This window comes from Zophobas morio, unplaced genomic scaffold, assembly GCF_036711695.1.
Source record: "Zophobas morio isolate AGI-343-1 ecotype UQ-CSIRO unplaced genomic scaffold, CSIRO_AGI_Zmor_V1 ptg000002l, whole genome shotgun sequence".
NCBI classification, from domain to species: domain Eukaryota; kingdom Metazoa; phylum Arthropoda; class Insecta; order Coleoptera; family Tenebrionidae; genus Zophobas; species Zophobas morio.
In genome coordinates this window covers 15985896-15998302 of record NW_026972107.1, presented here as the reverse complement: position 1 = coordinate 15998302, position 12407 = coordinate 15985896, and the positions used below count along the sequence as shown (strand labels likewise).

The window sequence follows — 12407 nt, the reverse complement described above, 5'->3', positions numbered from 1 at the left end:
CTCACTCTATTGCAAATAGTTCACATAATTTAAAATGACAAAATGGCGTCGCTAAATTTCGCATAAGAAGTGAATCAATAAATTACAAAAAGGGGTTCGTCCTCACATCATACAATTAACTACATTTTTTAAATTTCTTTTTCCGTTTAATGAATGCATTTGCATATGCTTTGTTTCAACTGTTCAACTCTTCGTGCAAATTGGACACTAGACAATAAACTTTCACGGACAAGTTGATTAAATTTCAACTGCAAAAAGTCGCTCTTTGAATATTTTATAGTGCACAGAGATCCGAAAAGAGAACGAAAAGCTGCACCTTCTGATGATGGTGTTGAATACTAAACAAATCAGAGTACGATGAAAGAGTTGATCCGATTACATGTGGGAAAAGTTTTTTAACCTCAAGAGCTGTTTTTAGGCGACATTAATTTTTTATTTATTGTATGGTCCGTAATATTCAGGGATTAAAGCAGTCATTTTATGTGTTTTGGGCAGCAAATCCTGTTCATAAACACAGTAATCAACTTATATTATTAATAGCAAGGTTAAGTCTTTCTAATCTCTGCTGCTTGTTTTGTCACAAACTTGTTTTACACTCTTTTCTTTTCAGACGCTGCTGAATCGGCTACTTATAATTATTACTTTATTATACCCTCTTAAATATGACAGAGATTTTGCCTGAATACCCGGAGTTACAACACTACCAGCCGCCGCTGGCGGATTAAGTGCATTATTTTGACACTGCACCGAAATTTTTCCGAACCACGTGTCTTCGATTCAGGTGGTGATAGTGTCACTCCGGGTGATGGATCACTCACTCCGCACCCTGGGTTCGTTCATGTGCAAGACCCTTCCGCCATTATTCAAAACAGTTCAACAAGGTGATGTTGAGGTTGTGGAATTAGTCACAAGTCTTGACGCGCGGTTTAACGCCGGGAAATTGAGCCATTTGTTTTAAATTTGGATACAAACATACGCTGAAAAAATAAAATCTCGTCCTTGTTTTATTGGGTCGATAAATGTTTCAGCAACGTGATACAATTGTGAAAACACGTTTTTCTTATGGTCGCGTCGACGTAAAAATTACAGTCCGGGATTTGCTCCTGACGTGTTGAAGACTTGAATAAAAAAATATTGTGATAACCACTTGTCTGAATTATTGACTGGTCCGTATCTGATTTTTTTTATGGATATACGGGCCGAAATTCGACGACGGTTGAGTATCTGTATTGAGAAAGATATTGGGGATGAGAGAAAAGCGGTATCGCTGTGTAGTTTTATGGCTTCGCTCGAATCTTCACATATTATGATAGACTTGGCCTGTGGCAGCTTTTACAAATTCGGCTAAAAACACATGCTTTCTGGTAATCTTAGAAAAATCACCAACACTGTTGTTGTTAATAAGAATTTATATTAGTGTATACATACTGTTGTTGACTGATAATACGCGAACGTAATCATCAGGAACAAATTTCTTAAACTTTTTTTCATATATTGATACATATTGATTTGTGATAACTTTAAGAAAGCTGTTACGAACATTTTGGATTAGAGTTGGCTGTGACTAACAATGTATTGTTGGTAACAGTTTTTAGGACACGCTATAGGAATGGTTTGTTATTAATGAACAAATTGAAGGCACTTTGATTGGATGAAATTTTAGCCAAAATCACCTACGAGCTGTGTACGAGTCGCCACTGGTCGCAACACCCCCGTATTTATAATGACAGCGCTAAAAATATCAACACGCCGTATTTGTTCGCCTGCATTAAAGGGATTTATTACTGGATTATGATAATTTGGATAATTACTGGGAATTATTCAGTGCGCTCGATTTTATTGTCGAATTAATTTATGCACGGGGGTTTCACAGCGCCGTTTTGTATCGAGAAATTTACATCATCATTTAGAAGGTTTCCAGTGGTAATTAGAGGAAAATGCCCGAGTGCTAGTAGCCTGTTGAAAAGCAGGTAATGCTGTTAATTAATTTACTAATTAAAGGTGCCTCGTTCAATGATGCAACGCTATCGATCTTAACTGTGCACCTAATACACCCTAAGGAGATTTCGATGTACCAATATGTACTGTAGCATAAACATTGCTTCAAGCTTTAGTACATACAGATTAACAACTTACCGCCTAAAAAGCTGTTAATTTAGTTACTTTATTGTTTACGAGGTATTGGGTATTCATTACCATTGATGTAGAAATAAAGTCACAAATAGGACGCAGATGGATGCAACAGGCGAGTAAAATACTGCATTACGGCACACGGGAAGAAAAATCTCATGTTTACACCAAGAGTCGTATATATGACTTTTATACTATCAAAGTTTCAAGTAACAAGAATATAATTGGAAATATAGTAGAAAATAAGTACTTGATTCTTATTGTTGAAGGTCTCATTAAACCCAAAATAACATACATACACCCCAATGGTTTTTGTTACACTGCACGTGTAGGAATACGTGTCTTTGCTGAAATAATGTTGCTCCGAACATTTTTAAATGAAAAAACTCACTAATGCATAAAGAATAATCTTGCAGTTTATCAATGCATTCATATTTTTGGATCAATTGTTAACCGGTTCCTATCACGGGTTGACGATAAGAACACCCCAGAGTTCCAGACCAAAAATAAACAAGTGTGTTTTCGTAACATGATGCGTTAGAATGCTACACAGTGGCGGAGTATGAGTGATTAAAGTATAATACATTAATGAATTCAGGAAAACGAGCTGTACAAGAATGTCTAAAAAAATATATAAGCATGTCATTAAAAAATAAGTGGGATGTCGTAGACAAACAATAAAAAAATTAAGGGGGTGTCACATGTATAGGAAGTCATTTACCTTCTGTATGATCACTGGTATTACTTATCTGTATTTATTTTAATGTAAAGACGTTATCACAAAATCAGACTTTTTAATTTTTCAAAGAAGCGAAATTTCTTGGATTGTAACACTTCAGACGCAAGGGAAGTTCTGTCGAAATAACTTTCGACGAATTTGTCTCTATTGTTGTTGGGTAGGCTATTATTTTCAATACTGTTTACTACAATAGAATCGCGAGTGATCGACGGGTGAACAACAAACCTAGTGTTTCTAGTCGTTAGACACCACTTGTACGAAAGTCTCACTCCATTCAAGTGTGCTTTAGTAAGGCTGTTCATGCGACTTTCGTCTGGTGACTGTTTTATTTTTTACTTTAGTTTTATATCTTGCAATAGTAAAACTGTGCGCTCACGCCACTTAAGTCAAGCTGAAATACATCCATCTGAATTTCGAACAGTTAACTGATTTCACTGAATAACTTCTAAATCTGATTACTACTATCAATACCATTTCTCGTTATTTTAGAGCCGCCCAGAAGCTGAACCTTTCTTCGTCTCCACATCGTCGGAAACGCTACAACTCCGAAGAAACCGAGTCGTCTGGTTTCTGTGGAACGTTGCAGCGTTCTCCACCTCCCGTCCCGCCGGCGCTTCTCCGTAGAATCGGAGTAAAAGAAGTGACCGGAGTCGGAAAGGTAAGTGACAGTTTTTTCAATCATCTGAATTAATCATCAAAAGGGCACTTCATTAGCAAACTTGAGCCTCTTTTGCATGTTCGGAAGTAGTCCGACTTCTTTACTCTAATCCTCTTATACCTATCGTCAACTTCATTGGTTACCTTTCAAGTTAGTAACCCTATTACGTAAGTACTGACAGGAAATAATTCCTCCTTACTTCCGTATTCCTTTTAATTTAATTTCGAGCAAAATACTGCGCTAAATTAGCAAGGGTTATACATCAATCACGAGACGGCGACGGATCGGAATTCGGTGGTGAATTGACAACACCCCTTTCTTCCGTTGCGGCTACCAGTGAAACCTCAATCAGGCTCAATTATCATACTCACCACTAACAAGGGGTGGATTTTGGTCGCAACTGTTCTGTATTCTAGAGATTTCTGATGTTGGGAACGAAACCGTACAAGGTCAGAGCGTTTAGTTCGATACCCTTACGTGATACATGCAAAGGTCGAATTTAACTTAAATATGGGGTATAATGGTTGCTACAAAGTAAATAATGGGATGCTTGTGTTTTGTGCCAAATCTTATTATTAGCGACTTAAAGAGGAAAGCATGGAACTAAATGCCAATAACGAATTTCCTTTTGCACGGAATCTGATAGCAAAGTTTTGGATAAAATCATTTCCACCACACAATTGTGGAATTGGAAGTTTAGTTATCAGTAACAAGAACTAAGCAAAATTTGAATTAAACGAATTCTAATCCTAATTCACACAGCCTTAAGCATTAGACCAAGACTTGTTCTTGTTGACCTGACCTATTTTTAAACCATTTTGGAATAACTTTGCATACTAAACTTACGATTTATGTTCAACAGAACTGACTTCTGCTTATTGACATCTATACTGCCTGTACACGTTGCGGTGGAATAGTTCACGAGTTCAATAAAATTTGGTACCTATTTATAGAAATATTGCCAATGACACCATTAACAAATGTAAATGCCCTCATTATTAATCTTTATTTCTAAATCCAGCAGATTATGTCCAAGATATAGTTACAGTTCTTTTGATGAAGCATTAAAGATTGCTTAAATAGAAGCATGAATGTTTCAATAGCATGATCAGAACAACTACAATATGATGTAGATTGTGACCCAAAATGGCATATTTTTAGAACTTTGATACTGTTCAGACGGGTAGTGACCTGGCGTAAATTAGAGATGTAAAAAAATGTTGTTCTAATAAAAAGCTGACACTGGAGCTTCGATGGCAAACCCTTCTTTAATAATAATAATCATTAAAATGATGACAATTTTGTTGTCGACTCTGTGTCATTTGATGCTGAAGGTAATTTTAGTCCTTTAATTGTCCTTCGTTGAAGAAAGCACGTTGCAATGGCTCCGAAAGTGGCACGTGTGAGCGATTTTGTCTTAACTCATACAAATGGGAGTGAGTTTACCCTTGACGCCGTAAAGCCAGTAATCCAATATATCAAACATTTTTCAACAGCTTAATCGCATCAAGTAAATGATTCGACATAATCTACAGAACGGACTAAAGTGAAAGGTTGCAGTCAGGACAATGACCAGAGAGATCCCGATGTCCGAGCTTAAGTCCAGGGGCAGGATTGAATAATGCCGGAATTGGCCTCACGTTAAACTACACAGATGCGTCGGCATCCGTACTTTACTACTTTCAGGATTATCCAACTGACAGGATTATTACTGTTATTATTTGCAGTTTATTTCGCTAGTGGCGAATTAATTTAGTTCACTCGAGTGTTTATTTACAATTGGGTTAAGTCAATGTTTATTTAATAAACTGATGCAAACACGAAAGTGATTTACTCGTAAACTAACCGACGTATTGCTCTTTGTCATTTTGCTAATACACAAAATGGAAACTGTGTTTTGATTTATGTATGATTTATATGCGCTTCGTGGAACGGTGTGTACCGAAGGCATTGCGGAGGCCTAATTTGATTTTCCTGTTTACTATGGGCCAAATTGACAATTCTGGCCGACAGCTTACTATACTGTTATGGCAACAAAGTTGCGAGCACTTCTTCAATCAGACTTCCATACAAGTTTCTACAAAATTCCTTACGTAGTCTATATTATGGATTAGCCACCAAAACTGTACAACGTGTCCATGGTATTTATATTTTAATTTAATTTAGTTAATAGCTTCAGATTTTCAAACAAAACTTTAATTAAAATAGCAACCAACGTTTTCCCGAGGGAAACGATATTGGATTATTTTAATGTTTGTCTAATTTATGATAATGACGATTATGATTCCCACTCACTTTATTTAACTTTATCACAACTTAATTTGATTTGGCTGACACCGTTTTATTTGGCGATAAGTTTAAAATCAATATTCAATTAATATGCAACAAATATGGAAATCGTCGCTGAGTGTATCGGAATATTTAGGCTGTCGGACGTTAATGGCGAATTTATGTATCATTGTCGGATTAAATTCGCATCCGCGGTTGGATAATCAAAAAATAATATCAATCCGAGATCTCCTGCGGGTCCGTCAATTATAAACTTTATGCATATTCATTCCGGAGTCCCGGAGTCGAGTTACCCTGATTCCACAGATAAAAATAGAACGTCAATGGGAAAAGAAGTGGCGTCTGAACAACTGCGGGCATAACTGTGTGTGAATGTGGATATTGATGCATAATTTTAGGCACAACAATTCTGGTTGTACGAAAAATAACATTATGGAGCGTAAACCCGATTTCGACATTACCAAAATAGCTTGAAATTTGTTAAACACGCGGAGTTACGAAATTTGCATATCGATTGCCATTCAGCTGAATGCTTTGGGATTTTGATAATTTGGGGTTATTTAAAGCGACGTTAGCAAAGTATTGAATATTTCGTTTGTTTTTGCTTTTTTCTAAAACGCTGCATATTCGAGGTTTGTGAATTTTTTTAAATACGTGAGAAAAATATGTATTTTTCGCATTTGTTTTCGATTTTTTTTTTTATATATACATAACTAAATTCACAAGTTTAAGTTCGGGAAAAATCATTAAAATATTCTTGACGTCAATTTGACGTCCATGTACAAAAACAAAATATCGATTTAGATAGATATGTGGATCAAAAAAGTTCAATGTACTCGATCACTATACTTCATTAGCTTACGCTCAGAAAAATTTGACCACTGTCGTCAAATTCATCGTAAACATTTTAAAAATTTTTGTAATGTTATAAAATGAAGAAATGAATAATGAAAGTCCAATCGATATCAGATGCCCAACACAAAATAGTGAATTAAATTGTGGTGAAATTTCGAAAAAAAAAGGTCTACATTTGGACAAAAGGATTTTTTAATTACTTTTTCTTTGCTCCAAGCATGAAATGGTCGGTAACAATGTGTCATACAGGTGGAACGCCATTTTTGAACACCCTGTATATCTCATTGCTTATTTTAACTTTTGGAAAGTTGTTTTCAGTTTCATAGCTGATTCTTATGTATATTTGAGTATTGAATCCAAAATGTGAATTCCATTTTTCTCCAAAGCGTAAGGATTTTTCACAAAAAGGTTTGAACATTTTTTTTTTCAATCAATAAATACATTATTTACGGGTGATTGAAAAACTAAATTATTCTAAATTATGCTTAAATCTAATGAAAATTCGTAGTAAAATACTAAATATAGCAAAAGGAGTAAATTACACAAATGAAATTGTCACAAAATAAATTGCACAAACTTACACCATATTTGTAAAGAAGGTATATTGAACTAAATCGTTTGTTTAAAACATATTGCATCAACTTCTTGCGCCATTATAACTAAAAAAATATTATATTGGTTGTTTTAAACAACAATTGAAAAAAAATCCTTTATTATTGTAATGAATCAATGGCTAACACAAAAAACACAAATTATGATAAAACCTTATTATGTGATGGAATTTTTTAAATATTTTTCTCTTTTTTAACACCAAAAACTTTATTAAAATCACTAAATAGATTTCCGACAATTTGATCTTTGCAGGCTTGTGTTATTATTAGAATAATTATTTATTAATATTTAACAATTCTTTGAGTAGTATACAATAAAATTAACTTCAACTATATAGAATCTTTTTTTTACGAAGCATAAAGTGGGATTTATAAACTTTTGCCGTATTTAAAGGGGTCGTAGAAGCAATAAGTCTACAATATTAAGAAAAACAGGCTAAATTTAATTTTTGACTCGTTGTCAGATCGTGGGCGGGGCTTAATTGCAAGATCCATATTTGTCTACAAGAATTTATCATTTTAAACAGGTTTTAATTTTCTTGTTTTGAAAAGATGACTACGTATATTAAGAAAAAAAGGCAAAATATAAGCCCCGCCCACCCACCCTATCTCAATTGTAATGATTTTTTTTTAATCGTCGTGAGCCAAAGGAGCTGAATTTATTTGCAAAATCCTTATTATTTCTCTACAAGAAATTACCATGTAAGACACGTTTTTGAGTATCGTGTTATTCAAAGAATACTATGTATATTAAGAAACAGTTAAAGCCAAAAATTAACCCCCATCCATACCTGCCCTGATCTAAATAGTAATGAAGTTTGCATTCTAGGGCGCAGCCTAATTGCAAAATCCATATTTTCTTCCAAAAATGTACCATTTTAAACGTGTTTTAAGTTTCTAAGAGTAAAAAAAAATATCACAATTGAGATGGGGTGGGTGGGCGAGGTTATATTTTGCCTTTTTGTCTTAATATACATAATATTCTTTGAACAACACGATAGTCAAAAACATGTTTTAATTTCTTATAAAGAAATAAGTATTTTGCAGTTAAGCTCCGCCCCCTTGGTTCACGGCGAATAAAAAAAATCATCACAATTGAGATAGGGCGGGTGGGCGGGCTTAAATTTTGCCTTTTTGTTTTAATATGTGTAGACTTCTTTTTGCAACGTAAAACTTAAAACATGCTTTAAATGGAAAATTTGTACAAAGAAATATCGATTTTGCAATGAGGCTCCGCCCCATAATAGCGAAATCCACGTTTCCTTGCAAAAATGTACCATTTTAACCATGTTCTAAGTTTCTTGTTGTGAATAGGTGGCTATCTATATTAAGAAAAAAAAATATATATATATATATAAGCCCCGCCCACCCGCCCTCTCTCAGTTCTGATGATTTTTTTTATTCGTCGTAAGGTTTTTTGGGCAGTATACTCTAAAATTATTTTTAACTATACAGAGTGTTCTGTTTTTAAGGCGTAACACAGATCTTAGTTTTTTTAATGAAACGCCCTATATATTTTTTTGCGTACTTTCATTGATCTCCTTTTAGATTTTACAACCACAGTCTATTTCTGAAATTCCGATACGACGTTGCCACGTTATGCTATTGTTTTAAATTTTTTAGCAGCGTAGGAGTTAAAAAAATCGCAATAGGGTTATTTTTAAAATTTGTGTTACAATATTTTGTGGGCATATAGAGGTACTCGCTTTGTTGTGGTGGAAATAAAATTAAATCTTCGTATATAGAGTATTCATAAAAAAAATACTAATTACAATTTTCAAGTATCAATATTTCAGTTTTTTCAAGTCGAACGCCATTGATTTTATTACTGTAGCTTATTTTATTTATTTTTTAGTACTTTTCTTTTTTTGTTAAGTAATTTCTATATTTAAGTTGATAGTTACCACGATTTTTTACTTCAAAAAAAAAAAATAGAGTATCAATATTAGAAAATTTAAACTTTTAGAAATTTTTTATAAACGCCCTCTGTATTAAAATTTGATTTAATTGATACCACAACAAAGCACGTACTTTATTTAACCCTGCACAAGATATTATAACACAGCTTTTAAAGACAACTCATTTGCAATGTTTTTGTATTAACCTTTCCATTGGCAAAAAAATTTAAGAAAATTGTAATAAAGTAATTTCAAAAATAAACTGTGGTTATTAAGTCTTTGAAAAAACTAACGAGAAAAGCTAATAGCTAATAATAATCATGTACGATTAAAAAAAAATCAAAAAACGAAATTTTATGAAAAAAATACCATAGTAAACAAAATAAAACAGTGTCAAATTGGAGTCATAACTTAAAAAACATTAAATATAATTAAGTTTCCAGTAGAAAAGACAACGATTTCGCAAAGATTTTTAATAAATGGATAAAAGTGCATTTCTTAAATTTTAGTTTTTCCTTTTTTCCCAATAAATCTGTCTTAATAAATTAAATTTTGCGAGATGACATATTGAGGACCGCGCGCTTAATGACTCACCCTGTATATTGTTAGGGTAAATGTGTACAAGAGTACGCACCTAGTGTAAAACCGTCAACAACTTTTTAATTTTTTTTGATAGACAAATTTTATGATATGGGTTCGTTATATACATGTTTAGACATCAGATATATTTAATTGTACGTCCCAAGACCACTATATTTTAAGAGTAATTTCAATTTTTGTCAAGATGTGTAAATGCGCACTCTTAGACAGTTCATTGCACAAGAGTGCGCATTTGAACGCTTATGAGTGCGCATTATATTTTATGAAAAAATATTTGTTTCTAAGGTGAAAATAAATGGGAATAAGCGACTACAGACTACACATAAAACGGGAGACCTATTTCTTCGTACTCTAAGGGTCTTGAAAAGTCGAGAAAACGTAAAAATAGAGAGTCGGTCGACGGACTCGATTACAACACGCTCAGGAAGTAGAAATAAAAAAAAAATCACCATAACCACCACCACACAACTTGAGAAGCAGTACAAAGTAGTAGAGTTAAATAATTCATTATCGTATGATATGTATCTCCAAGACTATTAGACTACGTATTGCAAGCAATGCGCACTCTTATACAATACCTCGCTGCGCACTCTTGTACATTTGTACATAACCTAATGTTTTCAAAGTTGAAAGCTTTTGATGGATAGAAAGTATAAAACTGTTAGTGTATAACGAGACCTTAAAAGTTACAGCTAATGAAAATTATTACTGTAAAATAAAAGAACTGGTACGTACCTTACAAAAAACTAAAACTATGAGCGGTAAAAATTACATCCACACAACGTGTGAACATAAAATCGTCAGTACGACCAAACTATAAACTACATATATTCAGGTCACTTTTGCACCTTTATCTCAGGTTTAGCATTAAATTCTGAATGGTATAACTTCATCTTACCCAGATGGCACTAATAAGCAGAAATCATCAGTGCGTACTCTTATACATATTCGCACTCTTGTACACATTTACCCTACACGATTTAATTAATGCCTCTTCGGGTTTTTTACTCATAAGTCTCATTTTTGTGGAATACACAAATGTGTTTTGATTATTATTATTAATTACAAGCGCAATTTTGAATTGACCTGAAATTTTTGGTGAAAAAAGTGCACCACGTGGTCAGGCTTCAAAGGACGAAACAAATAAATACAGTCTTTAGATAATTTTTTGTCTCCTTCTAAATCCTGTATCAACAAAAAGAACGTAAAAGCAATCTTTAATATTGTAAGTGTTAATAACTGACATATCTACGTACAAATTGTAGCAGCGGTTAGCTAATCAAAAAATAATATCAATCCGCTCTTTCCTCCGGGTTCGTCAATTATAAACTTTATGCATATTCATCCCGGAGTCCAATTACCCCGATTCCGCAAACAAAAATAGAGCGTAAATGGAAAAAGAAGTCGGTGGCGTGTTGTATTTTAGTCCGGACAATTCTCGGGTCTCATCTGCGAGTCTGTCAGCTTTCGATTCGTATTCAAGGAGCGAAGTGGAGTCCAATTATTGGTTCGTCTTTCTCTCCCTCCGTTCTAGGACATCTTCAGCGGCTCCCCGAGACTTCGACAACTCGTGATGTGGGTAACATTAGGAATTCTCTCTCGGATCCGTCTCGTTCGTTATACATTTTTTCGGCTGAATATAAACTATGAGCCGCGTAATTTTTGGGTTCTCGCTCTGTCGAGGTGACTCGAGGATGGATGTGTGCGAGAAGATGCCACAAATGCCCTTTCTCAGATAATAAGAAAACTAAAAAATTACCTCGCCAACCGAACCAATGGCGCATAACATTCAATGAAGCGAACTAAACAGATTGGATACGAGACCGGGATGAAGAACGGACTCGCAGGGTGCCCTGATTGCCAATACTCGACCTATGACCCAAGAAGTCGGCCATCTATTGCGACTGATGCGAACTGGCCATGTGGACGAAAGGATTTAGGCCCTATTTATGGGCGTGGGGTCATGCTCGCTCTATCAGAAATGTCATACCTAGTTTGTTTTAATAATAGTGATAGAATTTAACAGCCGTAAACTAGTTGGGACAACATTTTGAATAGCAACACTGCCACAGTAATGACAGTTTAGCCTTTGTTAATTATTCTCATAAACACCCCGTAACATAATGTTAATATCGATGGGACTTTCATCAACACTCGAGTCAAATCTCGACAATATTCTTGCCTAATTAATACTGTACCATAATTACAGTCGTTTAATTAACCATAACGATAATAATCGTTTTTGTAGTAAGGACTCTTGTGATTTGAAGGAAACAGAGCCATATTTTCACGAACGAATAAAAAATCTTATACACGCATTCACTGCCTACGACCTTCGACCTAAATCATTCCTTATATTGATCCTTCAGCCGGGATAGCTGACAATCCTGGGAAGATTTATCAAACAAAGTTTTCTTTATTCTGTGCACTTTAAAAGTGGAGCTTTCACCTAAATTGCAAAAAATTTCATGTCCCAACTCAAATATACAAGTTGTCAGTAAAAAATTAGGGTTCTGACTTGAAACTAATGGATTGTCTCGAGCAATTGCCGTTCCCTCTTTACATATTCAAACTTTTTACACTTCCGACCCTAACCGAGTTATTTAGTTATGAATAATTACAGTCAT

The 12407-nt window shown here is 34.3% G+C and overlaps 1 protein-coding gene and 1 long non-coding RNA gene across 5 annotated transcripts in view; one reads left to right on the top strand and one right to left on the bottom strand.

Moving 5' to 3' along the window:
- The window catches only part of LOC135128998 (kinesin-like protein CG14535), a 445574-nt gene that overhangs the window by 293186 nt on the left and 139981 nt on the right, over positions 1-12407 (top strand). For all 4 annotated transcript variants that reach the window (XM_064056089.1, XM_064056098.1, XM_064056082.1 and 1 more), the window contains exon 5: positions 3359-3527. In XM_064056089.1, coding sequence (XP_063912159.1) covers positions 3359-3527 — 169 coding nt within the window. The remainder of the gene's footprint in view (positions 1-3358; positions 3528-12407) is intronic.
- LOC135129094 (uncharacterized) overlaps positions 1-12407 on the bottom strand; it is a 93505-nt gene that overhangs the window by 48942 nt on the left and 32156 nt on the right. The window lies entirely within an intron of this gene.